This window comes from Euprymna scolopes, chromosome 29, assembly GCF_053919585.1.
Source record: "Euprymna scolopes isolate OS-2025 chromosome 29, ASM5391958v1, whole genome shotgun sequence".
Classification (NCBI taxonomy): domain Eukaryota; kingdom Metazoa; phylum Mollusca; class Cephalopoda; order Sepiida; family Sepiolidae; genus Euprymna; species Euprymna scolopes.
Genome location: NC_136510.1, coordinates 52,348,256 through 52,369,417, shown reverse-complemented (window position 1 = coordinate 52,369,417; position 21,162 = coordinate 52,348,256). Strand labels below are relative to the sequence as shown.

Below are 21,162 nucleotides of genomic sequence, written 5' to 3'. Positions count from 1 at the left end.
CTAATGAGTGCAATTATGATTCCTTTTAGGATATAAAATACTCACAGAAGTATTAGGGAAGTGGGGACTACTTAGGAGAATAGAATATTGGTAAACAAATTTTAAAATATATAAGGAAAAAGCCTTACAGAAACAAACGTTGATTAGCTGTGCTTTAGAGAAGAGATTTGACTAAAAATATTTAATTTTTCATAATATTTAAGAAAAATAAATCAAAGCCATCGCCTGTCAATTTTCAAATATTAATTTTAATATTATCAGAACACTAGCAAAGGTACCTGGCTTATGCTAGGGAATACCTAGAATAATAAAATATCAGTAAACAACCAAATTTTGAATAAATTTATTTGCATCATTTAATAATTACAAATGTGTTGTAATTATTGATCACCATGACAAATATGGAGAAATGAAATTTTTATTCATTTCCATGGCAAAAGAAAAAGCCATGTAGATTGCTGACAATTTTTATGTGGAACAATCAATAAGATGGTCAGAATTCTGTTACTTGGCAAACAACTCTATTCCATAGTCTTAAAGGAAATTGCTATTGTGACTGTACAACAGAGCTTGTTCCTGATTAACATTTCATATACATGTTAAATAAAAGATAACATGTTTACCATCAATTACCAAAAAAAAAAAAAAATCATTTAAAACTAGCCTAAAACATCTGCAGGAAACTGCTGATTCTAAATATGCCATTAGTTTTCCTTGGAGATTAACCATTGACAACTAATGCAAGATCACACAGGCATCTTTTCTTCATGTTACCATAAAACTTGGTAATGCCAAGAATACACTAATCACACACATGATAAATTAAAATCACAAATTTAACACTAAAAATCTGCAATAATCAAACACCCACAACACTTAACTCTCATTGAAGCCAGTTTCATATCGTAGGTAAATAATCACGTAAACTAGAGGACAAACTTTTTTCAAATTTCAAATAACATATCACTTGATTTAAAATGTTGTAAGCAAACAAAGAATATCTAACTTTGAATTTGGATAAAATTTAATCACCCATTTAAACATCCAGACTTTCATTATTGTCAACTTCCCATACAACTAGCTTCTCTTCTCCTACATTATATATATATATTATTTTCTATTATAAAACACTACCTCCCGAGCTTCTACCTTTCCACTCCCTTTCAGTCTTTTCCACTCCCCTCTCATTCTTTCTCTACACACTCCCCTACCTTCACACAGTCTATACATAAGCTTCAACCATGCATGTTCTAAAGTTCGCACTTACAATTAAACCCAATATTTACTATTATCACATTCTCTTTCATTTTTAAGGGCTCAACCCTCTCTCACTACCTCTACCAATCTTGGTATATTTAAACTAATTTCAGCAAAATAATTTATTCTAAAAATTTGTAGTTGTAATGAAATATTGAATCACTATAAGTCAGTTTCTCATTATTGTTTATAAATAAAAACACTTTATTTCTCTCTTGCATTTGAAGTGTGGCTGTCACAACGGTCTTGCAATAATAAGCTTGGATTCGAGATATTTTAATTTGGAGCTTGAATCATTTAACTGACAGTACAATTTCATCATTCGTATCAGTGTTGCCCAACATGAAACATATGCCTTTGGATATGAAAAATATTTATCAAATGTCATCTTAGCATGTATAACTTATAAATATTTATGTATCTATATTTACAGGATTCATTCCTAAATTAACCTGTCATTATGAAAACACAGGTGCTAAGTGCAAAGGATCATAAGTCGGCTATATTTAGTTTAATTAAGTTTTTATGTAAAAGAAGTAAATGGACGAGGAAAATTCCAATAACCCTTAATAATATTAATCTAATATATAAAACTCACTGTGTCTGTCTCCATTTTTTTTTCAAAGTGCATCTACTCCAAGACACAAGGTCACAAAGCAACATGAGTGGGTCAAATGACTGTTGTTTTATCTTCTTTATTCCTATAAATTTTTTTTTTTCTGTGTATTGATATTCATATTAAAAACCCTTTTCCCTATTTATTTACAAAGCGAATACAACTTTGTTATATATGGGTTGTGGAATTGCATTCATCTAGCTAATTTGCATATTTTTTTAAACATTCATTTTAATTATTAGTTTTTTTTTGTTTTCTTATGGGATGATCATCTTTAGTTAAGTATTACATGTAATTATATTCATGCAGATATTCTACCTCATTCATACTTGCGTAATATTTGTGTGAAAAGGTTCTAGTAAACACAAATTTCTTTCTATATATATTTATGTATTTGTATATTTATTTGTTCAAAAAAATTTGCCTACAAAACTCTTCTATCAGTTTTTGGTCTACAGTCATGAAACTTAATATATAGGTTATTCAACCCCATACAAAACTTTATATTTGGGTTTTAGGCGGGGAAAAATTGGTGCAAAAGTGTGAAAATTTAAAAAAATGGAATTTTCCAGGTGAAGGTCGAATGACAGTATTCCGAATATGCATGCATAACGTAACAGCTATTGGTTCATATTTTAATTTTTAGCCTTGCAGCAAAAACATGTCTTCATAGCTCAGTCATTAATGTTAAAGGAAAAGTAAATCATAAGCTAAACATTTTGGTTTACATTCTCCGTGGTGGTACACGAGTCATTTTTTTTTTTTTTTTTTAACTTTTCATTTCATTACTATGTATTGGGTCCAATATAATATAATAAATATGAAATCTGAATTAATCAAAATATCATACGACCAGGCAATGCTGGTCTGCCTGCTAATATATATATATATATATATATATATATGTATATGAGTGACTTTGTGAATAATGGTCTCAACCAAACTCCTGTTAATTTTGGGTGTAGACTTGAAACTTAATATATAGAGAACTTAGACCTGTGGAACAAATTCAATTTGGTTTTTAACTGATAAAAATAGCTAATAAGGAATCAAATTTGGAAAAACTTGAAACTTGGCAGTTGTAAGTCAATTTAAAGTGCTCTCGTATGCATGCGCAAATATACATTTCTGTTCATTTTTAATTATTTGTTTGACAATAGCTCAAGCGGTAATAACTAAGGCTAGAGCACTGAAGGTTTTGTTTTTTACTCTGGCTGATTGTACCTAAATCATATACACTATAATAATCACTAGAGTATTGGCTCCATAATAATAAATATGAAATCTGCATAAATTAAAATATCATATTTAAGCATATTTTATTACCTGGCAATGCCAGGTGGCTTGCTAGTTATTGGTTATTATGAATAAATATTCCCTAAATTTCAGTTTCTTTAGGGTGTTTTTAGGGAGCATAATATTGACACAGTCTTCCATGAACTATTCATGTTTCAGAAGTACATTAAATTTGATCCATAATCATTAGACACAAAGATTCCCTGAATTTCAATTAAATATCCTGTAAGAGATTAAAGCTTAAATTTTAGATATTTTTGTTAGAATCAAAACCATGTAATGAATTTTGATTCATATTTATTCATTATAATCACAAAATTCTCCTGGTAGGTAAACATGAGCAATTATTTGCTGTATTTCTTTTCCAAGAAAACAATTTTATTTACATTCTATTCATCTAGGAATTTTATGAGACTCTATTTTGATATCAATTTTACTAAGATCTACTTCTAAATAAAAATATTACAGAACAGTTTTTACTATGCTGTTATGTGATTGTATGATTCTGGACACTTCTGAGTAACTATTCTAGTTTAAATGATTCTCATCACAATATTTATTTCCCCATAAATTGAGTAAAAAAATTCAACTATTACTATTGTTAGTTAAATCTGATAAACTGTTTATCAAAAAATGGGTTTTATTGTTGAAAATGTATAGAGAATTCAAGTAGTATTATCAGAAAATTGATCCTCAAAAGTGCAGTGACCAGTTTATCTAAGAAATTTTTATCAGATATAAAATATGTCCGGCTCATAAGAGAATTATTTTAATTGTATTTGTCACTTGTGATATCATGAGCAATAGTATGTTTAATGCCAGTAATATAAATATTTCTACACGATATATATGCATGTTTGCATCTCTGTATAATATATGTGTGTGAATGAATGGTTCTTTTTTTTTCTGCTCAACTTGTAAAGGGATTTGCTGTAAACAATGCGAGAATGAGGAGATAATTAGCTTGAAATGAGTTACTATGGTAACAGCTGGATGAGGAATATTACTATGGCAACTGTTTACTGCCATTGAAGCTATTTACAGTGTTGTCATTCAGCATCTCTGTCTCCTTTGTTTTTGTACGACATTATTGGAATTGAGATGATGAAAGCAACTGGGAAATATCGAAATGAAGACTTGAAAAAAAAAAAAAAAAAAAAGAGGACAAATATACAATTAGTTAAAAACCGTAGAGACTAGGATAGGCAGAGGAAAAGTGTGAAAGGTTAAAGATTTCTTTTATTCAAAGGTGGAACGTTAAGAGTCATCCAGTTTTTATGAGTTCCAGAAGCAGTAATTCTTGCAGGACATTGATTAAACTTGAGTAGGATTTTTTTTTTTTTTTTTTTTCAGACTCCCCACATATTTGAATCCTCTCTACTAATATGATGAAATCACTTTCAATAGATTACTGTAATAAAAAATAGTGTTTAAACATTTAATTAAAAATCTCTTCATAAAAATGAGCAATATATTCAGGAATTATAGTCTATACTTATTTCGCCTCCTCACAAAGGTTAGACACAAGGTCACAGCAGTAAATGTGAACCTTATATGTAAGGTTTCTTATTATAATACTATATATATATAATGTGTGTGTGTGTGTGTGTGTCCTGGTCAAAATCATAAGACCACTTAAGAAAGTAAGTGTTTATGCATATTATCAAATTTTTAATCAAACAAATGGTTGAAACCATTGCCAAAAAGGAAAATATGATGGAAAAAAATGAATTTTAGTTGATACAATGACCTAATTTAATTTTTAAACAAATCATTTTTAAAATGGGTAAAGTGAGAATTTTTACCCAGTGAGAGTAAATTAATCACCAATAAACATCTTTTGTTGATCAGAGGATTTAATTTTTTTTAAATATGTGCGAATATGATATGCATTACCATAGTGTGTGTGTGTGTGTGTGTGTGTGTGTGTGTGTGTGTGTGTGTGTGTGTGTGTGTGTGAAATAAAATTCCGACTAAATCGAAAATTAGTTTATGGAAATGTGGATAAGCAAGGCAATATATTAGTAGAAATAATAGCAATACGTTAAAGCTAGACAAAGATATTTCAGTTGATTGGTTCAATCATATTTATTTGTTGAAATGAGCTTTATTGCACAAAACTTGACATTTTGTACTGTGAAAGAGGAAAAATGATAGTGAGAGGAGTATAGGAATTAGGTGCAGCATGTAGTAAGGTTCGGTATATTAGAAAAAGAAAGTAGAGAAGTGAAGCAAAGGAAAAGTTATCCTTGCATGTCTCACTTTTCCATAGCTATTTGCATAGCACTGGTAATCTACCCTACTAACTGCACAAACAACACTACTCCATTTTTGTGATTTTGTTGCTGTATCACCAGTTTTGGTACTTACATTACACTAAACCTTCATCTTAGACTATTTCCATGTAATGTGCTCTTGCTGTTCATTCATAGTATGTTAAAACAAGTACAATTAACAGCAATTTTCTTAAACTGTCTTCGCTAATAGTTTATAAATTGTTAAAATAGATTATCATAATTGCCAAAATCATTAAAATATAGTCCCAATAAATATATAATTACAATACTTAGGCTAATACAAAATCATAGTTTCATTACAGAAACTATTCAGGACTTTAAATCACTCTGTCACCTAAGTTCCAATTATTACATATATATTTTTGTGGACTTTTTGGTCTTTCATACCAATGCACTACTATTGTCAATACCACCATTCTAACAACTACTTCCAAATCAAAAGAGAAAATGCAATACAACCAATAAGTTTTTAGCAGTTTAAACTTACATTTCAAATGTTTCTCTTTGTAGCCAAAGGTTAAGGATTCTTTTCATGGATAACATTTTTGGCACTTATATAACTGGGATTCCTATCAGCCAGAATGTTGCTGATTGCGATTCATAGAACAGACTGGATATAGCCGAGTCATTGCTGAACAGTCAATTAGTACTGCCATCAAATGAAACAACTTTTTAATTTCACCCCCCCCCCCCGATTTAATTTTAAAGTTAATTAATACCCATGTTAAGAATGGATTTAAATTCTTTTATTATTTATTTTTATTGATCATAACCCAGCCCTTTTTTTTTATCTGCATGTTGTTTTTACATTTATTTTATTTATGTTTTTTTTTCACTTCTGCAAGTTACAAATCAAACTTTTTCAGGTTTGTTCCATAAATCAGAATCATTCAAGCTGATATTGATTCCCAGCTATAAAAGCACTTTTTCTAAACATATATATACATATATATATTTAAGTTTTTAAATTATTAGTGTGTATTTAGGGATCTTATAATTTTTTTACAACCCTACCAAAACGATTAGATTTATTTTCTGATTGTATTTTGCTGTGGTAATATTTAGGCATTTTTTTAACTAGTTTTATAAATTGTAACTAAAATTGAAATCGATCTGCCAAAGCCGATTTTAATGTTTGTACTTTTTGCTTTTAATAAAACATATTTTTTTCTTTCAATAAATATTGATGTAACTACAGTCAGCTTTTAGCTAGCTGAGTGCAATTTGTCTCATTGAAACAGATCGCATCCCGCTATACCTTAGATGTTTTAGTGAGAAACTTTATATATAAAAATTTGTATTCCTGTCTGTTTTTGTTCACAATTTGATTGCTATATACAAAACGCCCATTACTTTTCTATTTTATTTCTATACTAGCATTTCAGCCCGGCGTTGCCCTGGTGTTTGGATGTGTATGTTGAGCAAAAAAAAAAAGTGGTGGTAGGAAGCCAGGCTCAAACCCGTACCGCAAAGGAGAAAAAGAATGGGGTAAAACCTAACGTTTATGCTGTTACGACCACCACCAAAACCGGAAGCGACATTTAAAATTAAGGCTAGACAATCTAAAGGAGAGGATAACTTTCAAAAATATCGGCAAAAAAAGTGACCCCCCCCCGTAGAAAAGTGCCTAGTTGAAAGGGGAAGATATTAATGTTTTTTGCCAATTTTTCGATATTTGTCGTATGAAAGGTCGAACTTTAAAACGATACTGATTTTGGTAAAATCTGTCGCCTCTATTGAAAGTTTAAGGCAGACATGCAAACAGACATGCATTCATTTTTCGACCCAAACTGATGAAAAAGCTTGCCCTATCTCTGAATACCCTTTATGTAAAATTTCAAATATTTAGACCAGAAATTGTCTGAGTAATTTGGAAGAGGTCAGTTTTGAGTAATTTGGCAGAGGTCAATTTTTTTTAACTTTGACCCCTATTATGAGCCCTTAAAATTTATTGTTTTGTGCTCAAATCAATTTATTAAGTTAGATCCATGTCTAAGGAACCTATATCTAAAATTTCAAGTGCGTAGACCCAAAATTGTCGGAGGAGTTTGGTAGAGTTCTCAAAGGTCAAATCATTTAAGTTTGACCTCTTAATCGCCAAATTTCTGGCTAAAAACTGATCACATCAATTTTCCCAAATCTCAGTACCCTGTATATCAAATTTCGAGTCTGTGGACTAAAAATTGACAGTTATTGCGTACACACACACACACACACACACACAGACACGTTCACTTTTATATATAGATATAGTATGATTCTTACAAAATATATGATTAAGCGGTAACCTCATCTGCATATTACATTAAGGAAAATCAATTTTACTAAATAGCTGTAGAATTGTTTTAAGTGTTCCATTTAAGGTTGTTATTTAAAATTGATTTATATTGATAATATATTTAATTTATTTTGAATTATTATTACTGACATCGATTTTTTTTTAGAAACCAGTTAAGAGTTAATTCCCCTGTTGTCTTATCTATTATGTAAGTCTCAAATGTCGGTGTATGTGTGTGTGTTCGTATATCCACTAAAAACTTTTGTTAGCTGCATCAGACTGAGTCGAAACCGGTACCATCTGAAAGAGCAATCCCTTGGATGCATTATATCTGGGAATTAGTAAAAAAGATTAATTCTGTAGTGGTCAACTGGACGATTTCTTGCAAGAGGTGTTACTTTTTGCGACACCTTTTTCTGCAAGTCCCGTATGCGTTTGTTTATAAACGTTATTTTTCAGGTCTATGATGTCATAAGTCATCATGGTATGGCTCGCAAAAGCGTTTGCCACTTACCTTTTTCCCTTCTTTCCCTCTTTCACATTTCAAGTTCGAGCTTGTCTACGTGGTTAAATTTCTTTTTTTTTCTGCGGTCGCATAGGCACTCGCTGCTATTTTTTATTGAAACAAAAGTTGTTTTGATTCATTTTTTGGGGGGAGGGCGGGGGTCCACGTTGTCACCTACTTCTTCCGTTCTTTTCTGTGAGGAGGTTGCTCAATATCCTTAGTATATAAATTCTGTCCAAACCGAATTTCATATCCACTCGGGTAACGCCAGGTATCCATGCTAGTGTATATATATATATATATATATATATATATATATATAATGTGTGTGTATGTATATATATGGAATAAATATGTCTGTTTTCAGTTTAATTAATTTCAAAAACAAAAATCATGTGGACTAAACATTCATAAGTTGCTTGTTTTTGTTCAAGTTTTAAAAAATGTTTTTTTTTTTTTTTTGCTATGGTAGCAAACGTTTTGATTTTTTTTTTTTTTTTTTTTAATGGATTTGATTGTAATGTAGGTGAAGTGGTTCATGTTTTGATACTTTTTACACCTTCTCACACTTTACCTTAAAATATGCAATAAATGCAATAGTATAATTGATGGAAGGTAAATAGAAATGAAGACCCTCAATTGTTTCTCTACTTGAAATGAATAATTGTGTTTAAAAAAATGATGCAAAAATCAAATACATTTTTTGAATTCTTAACTTCTAAAGTTTTACACATGTTTTTCGCTTGAATGACAGTGTTCGTTTTTTGCAGGATTTTCGACAACTAGTTTGCACTAATGTTTGTACTTCATATTCACAACGCAGCATTGCAAATCCACACCGTTTTTTAAGCGGATTATCATGACCAAAAATGTACTGTACTATAGGGTTCCACGCGGAAGTTTCTTGAATGCCTCAATTTTCCTGGATAAGTGATACAATAGTTTAGAGCTCTAACATGACATGCTGAGTTCACAATTTGTGTTGGTAATCACTATATTTCTTTGAATTCTTAAACACGCACACATACTTACTATTCTAATATATAAAATGAAGTTGTCTTTTTTACCTTTACATTTCGTCTCTTTAAAAAGATCCCTCCCGTTTTTGGAGAGTAGGGGTTATGAAGAAATTTATGTGTAGCTGACTTGCCATATATTTACAATAGTTTGATTTTCACATCTCTCTCTCTCTCTCTCCCATATTTTTTCATCTTATCTGATTTAAACTTCTGATGTCATTGTCATGTAGAGCATATTGGGAAAATTTTGGAATCGCCTCATCAATAATAGCTATGTATATTACCTAAGTTTGTGAAATGTCTACAGGTAATGGTTATTAGTAGTGATGATAAATATTTCTTTAAAAAGAAACTATAAGATTAAAGCAACAACAAAAGACTGTTGCTTCTCATCCTCCTTTGTCAGCTGGGTTTGTTTTTAACCTTCAAAAAGATTGTTCTCCTCCACCTCCTTTTGCAGGTTTGGTTGGAATGTGTATCAGTCTAGGTGAAAAGTACTTGTAACATCCGTTCTTGCCTCTCCCCCCCTCTCTCCCCTCTACAACTTGCTCATCCCTTCCCCACATCTTACCCTTGGGACATCAAGTTAGGGAGAGCTTTTACTATTGACAGATGTGTGGGTGGTTGTCTTGCTGAAAGAATTGAAGATGAAAAACACCAGCCTAAAATTGTCTGCTTTTTTTTTTGTTACTATAGTAACGATGACTGATAGTACCACCTCCTCTTTCCATCTTCAATATTTTTCACTGGATTTCTTATGCAACCCAAAGGCAAATAACCCCGTTTTCAAAATGGTCTAATTTGCCTCTCTGTTCTCTTAGCAATGCTGGTACTATTGTTGGTGAATTTACTCTAAATAGAATAGAAAAAAGTTTCTTTTTCTACAAATTAATCCTATTGAGCAATCAACTTAATCAAACTGCTAGTTTTGTTATTTATTTCCAGGATATTATTTGCACAATCATTTTTTTTTTCCTTAGCTTAGAAATATCTTAAAAGTTATTGATATTGTAACTTAAAATTTGTGTTTGAATTTTCAGATTACTATTCTCATTTTTGATGATATACTTACAAAATTTTAGCTAATGTTACTTCCGACCTTCTTTATGTATGTTTTGTTGAATTTAGGAATCTGTATGTAATTTTAAACTGAACCTTTCATGGGGTAGATTGATCTTGTTTCATCAGCCATGGCTAGGTAGAATTCTTCAGCGATTTTGAAAAAAATCTTTTTTCTTGTTTTTTTTTTACCAAAAAAGATTTAACATTTTTTATTTACATATATATGTTTGCATAATATATCAAGCAATATAATTTTTTCAATTCCACAAAATTGGATGGTCTATAAATATTAGTTTTCCTCTATTAGACTGGACCCAAAAAAGAGTCTTCAATCAAATAGGTTATGCACTGTAAACCAAATTCCTACCCCTACTACCATTGCAACAATGTTGCATGTGTGCTTGTTTTACAAGTACTTTAATTGATTGTACTCTAATGAACTCTGAGAATTTGTGCCTCCTCAATATAATCATCCTTGAATAACCTAACAAGCAGCAAAATCTTATGCCTTCACTGTAGAGGTCTCCAGATGCTGATATTTTCTTCGCTCGAACTGCTAGACTTTAGAAATCCTTCGTGCTTCCCCAACTATACTAACATACAGAAATTTAAATGTAATGTGAACAAACGTTTCTCTGTTAAATTCCCTGCTAGGCATGATATCTAATTCAGTGGTTCCTTACATTTCAGTGGCAATGTGTCTTGTTTAAAGCGAATATAAGTAGAAAAACAAATTTTTATTCGAATTTAATAAGTTTCACACTGACTGCAAACCTTAAAACTGCCATGTTGCATTTCTGTGCTTATTTTATAAGTACTTTCTCAGATTGTGCTCTGATGAACTAACTACACAACGTAAATTCTGACTCACCTGACTAGCAGCAATTACACCTCTTCCGCGAAGAGATCCCAGATTCCAAAGGATTTTTTACTCTTATAGCATATTTCCTCAAAACATTTGCCTTTGAATTTTCCTTCCTACTCTTTGTTTCCCCCAACTATATCAACATGCAGAAATTTAAATGTAATGTGAACAAAAATCTTGCTCCAACTAGGTTTTCCTCTATAAACCTAGTCATTATTACAGTAGCCATTTATGTTTCAATACCTTGTTTAGGGTGAATATTTCAGATTTTGAAGTCTGCTTTTATCGCAGGTATTCCACTATCTATAGTCCCCTCATATAAAACACAACAAAAACTCATCCAGCTACAACCACTATAAATGATTTCCCTGTCTTTCTCTGTGTACCTAAAACTAAATGAAACTTTCACAAACAAAGTTTCTTTCCAAAAACTACCAATCTGTAGAACATAATACAGCAGGGCTGCTTCCTAGTTGACTACAACATGGTTGTTTTCATGTCTAATGTTACCAAATTCTTGTTGACCTCTTCTTTTAAATAATCAAATTTTGACTCCGTAATCTTTATCATTAACTGGCATTTGAGTCTTGATAAGCAGTGACCTGTTAGTATTTTGTTGTTTGTGACACTAGTCCTGTTACTTTTCAGACACGCCTCATATATAAATGTTAATAAATGCAAATAGTTTTAATTATTTTAAGTAAATACTGACAATTTTCTTTATGTTGTTTGAATATAAAACTGAGATAACATTTGATTTAAAAAAATGTCTTTTTGGTCCAAAAAAAATGTGGATAAAATATATCTGCTTTAAATCTTATTTTCTCTAGTCTTTTATTGTGGAAAGAATTTTTGATTTTTATAAAAGCACTTTTAACTTTGTATACAAACTCACATTTTTGTTTGCAAGGAAGGAAATCAAAATAGTTTCTGACCCGTGGAGATAAGCAGTATTTTGATATTGGTTATTTATATATATTTTTTATCTATAAAATGCAATAAATGGCCGCTATGTGTGTGTGTGTGTGTGTGTGTGTGTGTGTGTGTGTGTGTGTGAGAGAGAGAGAGAGAGCAATAATATATCGGAATTTCATAAATTGAGGATATTTCAAACTCCATATAAATTATGCACCTTATCAAAGTGATTCTCTTATAAATGGCAACACTTGATCTTTTTTTTTCAAATTATATAACAAATTTCTTTTGAAATTGAACATTTTTAAAATGTTATAAATAACAGTAAATGTTTTTTAAACAGGAAGTTATTTTTCATTCTTCATTCATTTATATTTGAACAAGGATTCCTTGTATTACCGCTCCCATCTTGTATTACCATTTTTATTATATTTTAATTCCTATAAGTTTTAATCTATAAAAGTGAAAGTGTCTGTCTGTGTGGATGTGTGTCTGCCTGTGTACATTTCCGGACACAATAACTCTGTCAATTTTCAGTCTACAGGCTCAAAATTTGATATACAGGGTATGGAGATTTGGGAAAATCTTTGTAATCCGTTTTCGGCCAGAAATTTGGCTGGTAAGGGGTCAAAGTTCAACGATTTGACCTTTGAGAACTCTACCAAACTCCTCCGACAATTTTGGGTCTACGCACTTGAAATTTTAGATATAGGTTCCTTAGACATGGATCTAACTTAATAACTTGATTTGAGTCCAAAACAATAAATGTTAAGGGGTCATAATAGAGGTCAAAGTTAAAAAAAAAAAAAATTGACCGCTGTGGTCTCTACCAAATTACTCAGACAATTTCTGGTCTAAACATTTGAAATTTTACATAAAAGGTATTCAGAGATAGGGCAAGCTTTTTAATCGGTTTGGGTCGAAAATTTGAGCTACCAATATATAAATGTATGCTTGCATGTCTACCTAAAACTTTCGGCAGAGGTGATGAATTTTCACAAGATCAGTATCGTTTTGAAGCTTGACCCTTCAGACGACAAATACCGAAAACTTGGCTAAAAACATTAATTTCTTCACCCTCAACTGGGCACTTTTCTACAGGGAGGGGGTGTTTTTTCACCGATATTTTCGAAATTCATCCCCTCTTTTCGATTGTCTAGCCTTAATTTAAACCTACGTCACTTCCGGTTTGGCAGTGGTCATAACAGCAAAGATGTCACTTTTTTCCCCCCCGTTCTTTTCCTCCTTCGTGGTACGGGTTGAAGCCTGCCTTCCTACTACCACTTTTTTTTTTTTTTTTTTTTTTTTCTTGCTCAACACACACCTACAAACACCCGGGTAACGCCGGGCACCCATGCTAGTTATCTTATAAATTAAAAAAGAAAAAACATAGACACAATACTGTAAAAAAAATAAAATCCCTAATAAAACATGTACTACTACCATTGAATTATTCATAAAATTTTACTCAAAATGTTGTCTTTAATTCTAGAGTTTTACTTTCAATTACATCTCGGGATAGACAGAAGAATATTATAATATAGCATAGACTACTTGGTATGTATATTTGAAATAGTGTAATATCAGATAACCTGAGATGAGTCTTATTTTCTACCATAAATAATCAAGAGAAAAACAATGATTATTATGTGTGTGTGATGCAAAATAGAAATAACTGCATCAGCTACATATACATGAAACCAAGTATAAGTATTTAATTACTGTTTATATAAAATTAGGTATGGTATGTTGATATATTTGTATGTACAGGATTCACTCCCAAACTAATTAACCGATCATAATTAATTTTGGAAGAATTTTACTAGGTGTAAGAATTTGTAAAATGGCCTATATTTAGTTTAATTTAGTTCTATGCAAAGAAGATGAAGCCCTTCATGAAAGTTTTGATACCTTAAATTTTGGGGCTATTTTAACAAGAGATATTAGACATCAATTACTAAATATTCAGTTTTCTTTGGATTATTTAAGTTTTTAAGAGGTATAATATGAACTTAACTTTGCATTTGAAAAATTAGGTATTTCGAATTTGCATTAAATTTAATCTATATTTATTAGACCTGAACCAGACAAGGTTTCTTGAAACTTAAGCTTTAGACATTTTCTAGATTCAAAATGATATAATGAATGTTGATCAAAATTAGAAAAGGATTCTCGGCATAGGTTTAGTAGCATTATATTTTGATTTTATCTTTGTTAGATCTATTCTGCTAGTATGTTGGTAATATTTAATACTAGCTAGAATATTTGCTCCAAGATTGTCAAGCTGATAATCCAAATGCTCAACTTTGATTTCAACTTTGACTAAAACCTAAAGTCTTTCTTCACAACTAGTAATAATTATATCTAACATAGTTATTTTGTCATATTTTCAAAGTCGGGCGTAAATAGCATTTAAGCTGACAAATCAAACTTTGCTTCTGACTAGCCAATTTTTATTTGTTATTATTGTACAATATTATTTCTTACAATTTGTTTAGAAAATTATTTAGTCTAACTTAGACGACTTCTAATATGAAACATTTTTAAATAATTATATAAAAATAAAAATTAGGGAGAAGATATCTTATTTTAAATTGAAAAATATAATAGTTGCCTAGGTAAGTTTATGAATGTGCAAACAAATAAAAATTAAAAGCTAAAATTACTTTGCTGCATTCTGGGCAATGCCGGGTAGGTACAGTTTGTATACTATATAAAACATTTTGATTTTAAAAAGCATGGTCATGTTTTTTAAGTGTCTGGATTCAACAGGTTTTTAGTTAATTTAATGAACAAAATCTAAAGAATTCAATTAAAAAAAAAAACTCTTGATAAAAACTGAACTGTGGAGTCGGTAGCACAAATGCTTAATTTTGACTGCATCCTAAAATTTGAAAAGGTCCAACTCCACCTTCTAAAACAATGAATTTACTTTGACTGCAACTTCACTGGACAATTTTATAATACTGACTCTTTTAAGTAAGTGCAAGAGGTCTGACATCATAATATTTTCAAGTAATTAAAAATATACTAAGGTGAAAACTAGAACTAGTTTACATGTCTTAAGTTATGAGCTGAGAGACGTTTTATTTTTGTGTAGATCAACCTGCATGAGGACCTTAAAATGATGAAAATTTGCTAAAATTTTGTGCCATTTCCATATGTTTTAATTCATAAATTATTATAACTTTAATGTTATTTTGTTGACTTGTACACTTTTTATTTATGCATATATTTTTAAGTGGTCGTAGGAAGGGAAAATTTTTTATATAAATAAAAGAAATGGTGAGAGGAAAGAAAGGATATAAATAAGAGAGGGAGAGTCTCTATTATGACTTCACAAGAGAGTTGACTTTCAGAATTTCCAAAATTGAGGAGAGAAAAGTAGAGGTTAGAGGTCTATTATGATATCAGTTATGTATGTTGTGCAAAAGTATTTTCATGAATTTATATTTCTTATATATATTTATTAATATATACAACAATACTTAGTATTTAATAATAATAAAGTGTTTTGGGGTACTTATGCAGTTTTATTGCGATAAATCTGAACTTCACACACGCTTCCAGGCAGATAATGGAAAAACTGGAATGTGCTGATGCAGAAACGTCTGAAGACAGAAAATCCAAATAACTAAAAAAGTTTTTAATCTCTTAAGGAGAAAATAATTAAAACACCACTGATAATGTTAAACTTTTATTTTAAGAAGGAAACGAAAATGAAATAAAAGAATTAAAGCAACAAAATATGAAAGATTTCTTTTTTTTTTTTTTTTATGTGAACAAAATCAAACTGCCATAAGACCTTCCTTTTTTTTTTCTCTCATTTTAGATCTATTATTTGGGGTGGGGGGACATTATGATTTTTTTCCTTTTTTTTTTGTATGTGTGGAGGGGAGTCCCTCTCTGATTCAATAATTTTTGGTGGCCATATATGTTGTTTTTTTTTTTTTATGTAAACGGCAAGGTGGTTGGCAAATTGTCTTTTGCTTGAAGAGCAGACAATAACAGTGGAGGTAGAGAAGAAGAGGTGAAACTGCAAGAAATTCATTTGGTTGATTTTGGCAAAAGATTTATTGAATTGAAAAATTCATTGAATTGTTTTCTAGTCTGCTAACTTGAATTTAATTAGTTAAGTGACTCTGCATATCCCAATTCTTTCTGTTATCTGCCTGGAAACACTTGTGAAAGTTTGTATTTATTGTGATAAAGAAACTGCATAAGTACCTGTTTCTTTTTGGTGTTTTTAGAAGTGTCAAACTCTAACTTAAATTGCAAAAAAATATTTTTATTATATAAATTTAGTTTATTCCAAAAATTAATTTTTGGTATTTATAATTTAAATACAATCTTAGGCATATAGCACCATGGCTCATGCTTAATTTAGAGGTCCAATTTTCACTAACTCTACACATTAAATTAGACGGTATTTTATTAATGATGAATTGAATGTTGTCTTCCAAGTGGCCTATTCTGTCTGGTTTATAAACATAGACATGAGACTAGTTAGAATACACTGAATTAGTTGCTAGGTACATTTAAGTTACCACCTGTGAATCCTTTATGTCTAGGAGAGTAAAAACATATATCGCCAATATGTGAACGTTAGTCTGTCTGCATTCACTGCACAGACCGTGATCATCCACTCATTGTATTAGTTCAAAATCATTGTTAAATTCCAACATCAGTCATAGTATTAATTGTGTGGCCTGAGTACTGCAACAGAAGAATTCTCCCAGCAAATAAAATTGCAACTCCCATTTAAAACAATAAAATGTTTCTTTTTTTTCTTTTGAGGTTATAATGATGCTCCATTTCTTTTAATGGAGCAATAGATTAGCCCATCAAAATCCCAGGCTCATCTGGCTTAGAGAAGAGGTCAAACCTTAACTGCTTATCAGACACACGAAAACCAAACTGACAAAGAAAGTATAAACCTGATATATTTTTTCTGCTTTAGCAGAAACATGAATTCTATGTTAATCGGAAGAAATCTACTGTATTTTTTTTTTTCTAAGAGAAAAAGAAGTTGATTTCTGTTAACATTACTAGAGCTTTACATCTTCCATTGTTCCTCTGCTATTTGACTGAAATTCACTGTTTCTCTTCACCTTTTACTTAGCATTTTCACAATATAGCCAATTATAAACTCTTTTTAGTAGTATACATCACACTTGTCTACCTTCTTTGAAACTGAAAAATATAATCTTTTGATAAGGATAGGTTAGTTTATACATTGCTACAACTTTAATTTCAAATGATTTCTAAAAAACAAATGTGGACATTTGGGATAGTAAGGTAAAATCGAAATAACTTTTTCGTCAAAGAAAGTCCCTGTGCATTTTCTTTTCACTCACCAATTGCCTTTTTCTTCATTTTTACTTCTTTATAAAACTTATAAAAACTGGTTTCCTTGAAGCAGTACTTGGAAGTTATTAAAATGGTGTACAAAATTTATTTTTATTACTTTATCACTGACACACCCAAGTAAATCCTCTTTATCATTTTTTGCTGTCATATTCGTGATTGTTTTAGGAACTGTCTGGCTGTTAGGTTAGTTATTTTGCTTTTTTCTTCTAAGTACTGTAGCGACTAAGGTTTCAAACGGATTGTAGAATTTAAATAATTTTATGTATTACTTTTTATGTTTTAATAAACGTATTAAAATATTTTCTTCATTAATTTTTATATTTGAGCTTTGACACGCGTATGCGTTTTACTGAATGGCATTCTTACTTAATTTCATTATCGTTTTTTTTTTTTTTGTTTTTTTTTTTTCTAGTTATGCAAATGGCTTGGAGAGAACGAAATCCTGAAGTCCGAATTCGAGAAGCACATCGAGCATTAGAAAAAAATCCTGAGTGAGTATTTCTGTCTTGGAGACTCAAAGTGAATTTTCTTTTCTTTTTTAAAATTATCTTTAAGTAAACCATCTTTAAATTTCAAATATCAATGAAAACATTTATTTGCCCCAAAACTTATTTCTGTAACTGTTTTAAATTACTGTTCTAGATACTGGTCAAATTTGCTTTCTCACTCAATAAGTCTCGAGCCTGATTTATAAAACAACTTTTTAGACAAAATTGAACTTTATTCATCAACATAGTTATTTTCTAGATTTCACCTGGTGCTGTCCATTCAGTGGACTACTATTCGACATTACAAAACATTAATAACAAAAAATAGCTAATATTTGAGCTTGACAATGAATTTTCTGGAAAAGTATGCGATGCTAATTGCAGAGGGAAATGTAATATTTATTAAACAAGTTCAACGACTGATGAAACAAAGTTTATAACATTAGTTAAAAGTGCTCTAGCAGACAATTAAAAACTTGTCTTTTAAAAGTTGATTTTTAGAGGTATTCCACTTTTATCTAATTTTATAAACTTTGATTAAAAAGTTGTCGAACTTGTTTAAGGGTTTTTGTAATGTTAAATGTTTTGTGTTGGTTGGAGCATCCCAAATTCTCATATGAAAAAATGAATTAAAATGTTTTAAACTAAAATATATGTCTATAGAATTTAAAATTTAAATGTTTTAAAATAAAGATAAAATAAAACCAGATAAATTAAAATGGAAAAACATTCTAAATATAACTAAATATAAATATAACTAAATATAAATATAACTAAATGAAAACAGTTTTAAACTGTTAAATGAAAATGTAAAAAAAAGTTAATTAAATGAAAAAAAGGTTGTTTTTTTTTTATTAAAGACTCGTACTAAAAACTTTCGTCAGACGTGTTTAATAAATATTACATTTCACTCTGCAATTAGCGTTGCATACTTTTCCAGAGAATTCATTGTCAAACTCAAATATCAGCTTTTTTTTTTTTTTTTTGTTCTTTTAGATAAAAGTTAAAATAATTTTTTCCATAGGAACTAATAAGAAAAAGTAAACATACGAAATAGGGAGCTAAAGTGGCCAAAAAGTAGATGCTCACTGTATGCTAATGTCTTAGTAAAATAGTTATCTCCCTTAGATCAGTAACAACATATCCTACAGCGCCAGACTTGTAATAAGTGCTTTCGTTTAGAGTTGTACTTCTTTATTTAACAACGCCATTTGGCGAAAGTGACGTCAGACAAATTTTAAGGTTCGGATGATAAACACTATAAAATGTAGCTTTCTTTTATATATATATATATATATATATATATATATATAAATAGAAGTTTGATGGTATGTTGCATGTTGGAGCTGCTTATTACCTTTTGTTTTGAAAGAAATGGGTTTTTTTTAAAGAGACACAATGGTGGTTCATTCTTCACCACACCTTATTTACTTGTATGTTGAAATCTCTATAATCATTATTTAAGACATGCAATTTACAGTAAAATTATCTTTTAAAAGACTCTAGTTTTAAGGGGACAAAATTACATTGAATTACATATCTGCATAAATTAAAATAAAAATTACTCTAATTATCAACCTTTATGGTTATTTTCCAAGAAAAATACTAATACAATGAGCAAAAAATGTACTCTTGTAAATCTTAAACATACCAATGTGAAAAGCAATTACAATCTGATAAAAACAAAAGTCACACGTTAAGTTTCATTTTACATCACCATGAAGCTGAAAGAAAACTGCATTTGCCATGTTTAAAGATCAGATAAGTAAAAAGTTATTTTAATAAAAAAAATCTAATAACATATAAAAGTAATTTAAATTAAAACCTATTTTTCTTTAAGTTTTATTTTCACAGTTCTCACCAGGTGATGTGATTTATTAAAATATCGTCTTTTTAAAATAATTTCAGGTGTGCAACAGCTTTAATCCTTTTAGCGGAAGAAGAGTCACAGTCTGTTGTAGAGGTAAATCTTTTTTTTTTTTTTTTTTCCGTTTAAAATTCAAACGTTCAATTTTTACTGTTAAAAAATCCCGTACTATGTTTGTTCTCTCTCTCCAGATGAAATTAAAAACAGTCTTATACCAAGATCAAACAACTTTTCTCTTGCAAACATTTATAATGAATTCAGTGGTGCAATTAGTAATATATCATGCAGTTTACATCCGCTCTGAACACTCATGATTATTTGAATTATTCAGATTACTGTTATTCTGAATATTATGGCTGATGTAACCTTTAGTCTTCTTCAGGTGCATTTTATCAAACTCTGGAATTTGTATGTAACTTTGAATGGAACCTTTACCCACAGGGCACTTTGCTCTTATTCCATCAACCATAATTGGGTAATAGTCTTGAGTAATTTGTAACTGTATTCTTAGTATCGCCTACACTGAAGAATAAACCTTCAATCGCTGAAAGACTGTCTCTGCTTATTATTTAGCACTTATGTCTGTTATGCCACTGGTTCTGTTGAAATTTCCTACAGGTTCCAAAGTTGGAGAAGATATACCTGAAGAAGGTTTGAGGTTACATTGGCTAAAATGTTATTAGAATAACACCCAAGATAAGAACATGATTCCAAATGATACAAATTTTTAATCCTCATTTAAAAAAACAAACATTTTACTTAATGACAAAGCACTATGTACAGTAGTATAATAGTGTTTTAGTCTTAAGCGTTTTTAATTTTTTAACTTTTGCAAATATCTAAATAAATACAGAAGTTTTTTTTTGTAATTTATTACAATTGTATTACCATCAAAACAGGTTACTGGTATTTAAATTAATGATGTATTTTGATTAAATTTCTTTCAGAAAAGATTTTATCTCTAAATATTTTTTTCTAATGGACATTTTTCAACAATGACCTACATCTGTCATTAAGCTAATAAAAGTCATGGTGTTTCTCTCTTTCTCCTTGGCAATACAATAGTTCAGTTATAAGAGTCAGATTAAAGACCTAACGGTTTCACTAGTCATGGCATATTTCTTGTTCAATTATTTTGCTGCTAAAATAACTGATTTAAGGAGACCAATAAAATTGCTTTGGTAAATTATCCAATGAAAATATTTTGCATGGCAGGCATTTTCTGCTAAACTATTCTATCTTATTTTTACATCAAGGTGAAGAGACGGTTATATTCTTGTCTCATCCCTAAACCAAGACTTGATGAATGTGAGACAAGTAGACACAG

General features: G+C 30.1%; 1 protein-coding gene across 11 annotated transcripts in view; it reads left to right on the top strand.

The window, feature by feature from the left end:
* Window positions 1-21,162, top strand: part of LOC145252653 (suppressor of tumorigenicity 7 protein homolog) — a 292,187-nt gene that overhangs the window by 238,319 nt on the left and 32,706 nt on the right. For all 11 annotated transcript variants that reach the window (XM_080112408.1, XM_080112410.1, XM_080112414.1 and 8 more), the window contains exons 5-6: window positions 17,893-17,971; window positions 19,877-19,931. In XM_080112408.1, coding sequence (XP_079968534.1) covers window positions 17,893-17,971; window positions 19,877-19,931 — 134 coding nt within the window. The remainder of the gene's footprint in view (window positions 1-17,892; window positions 17,972-19,876; window positions 19,932-21,162) is intronic.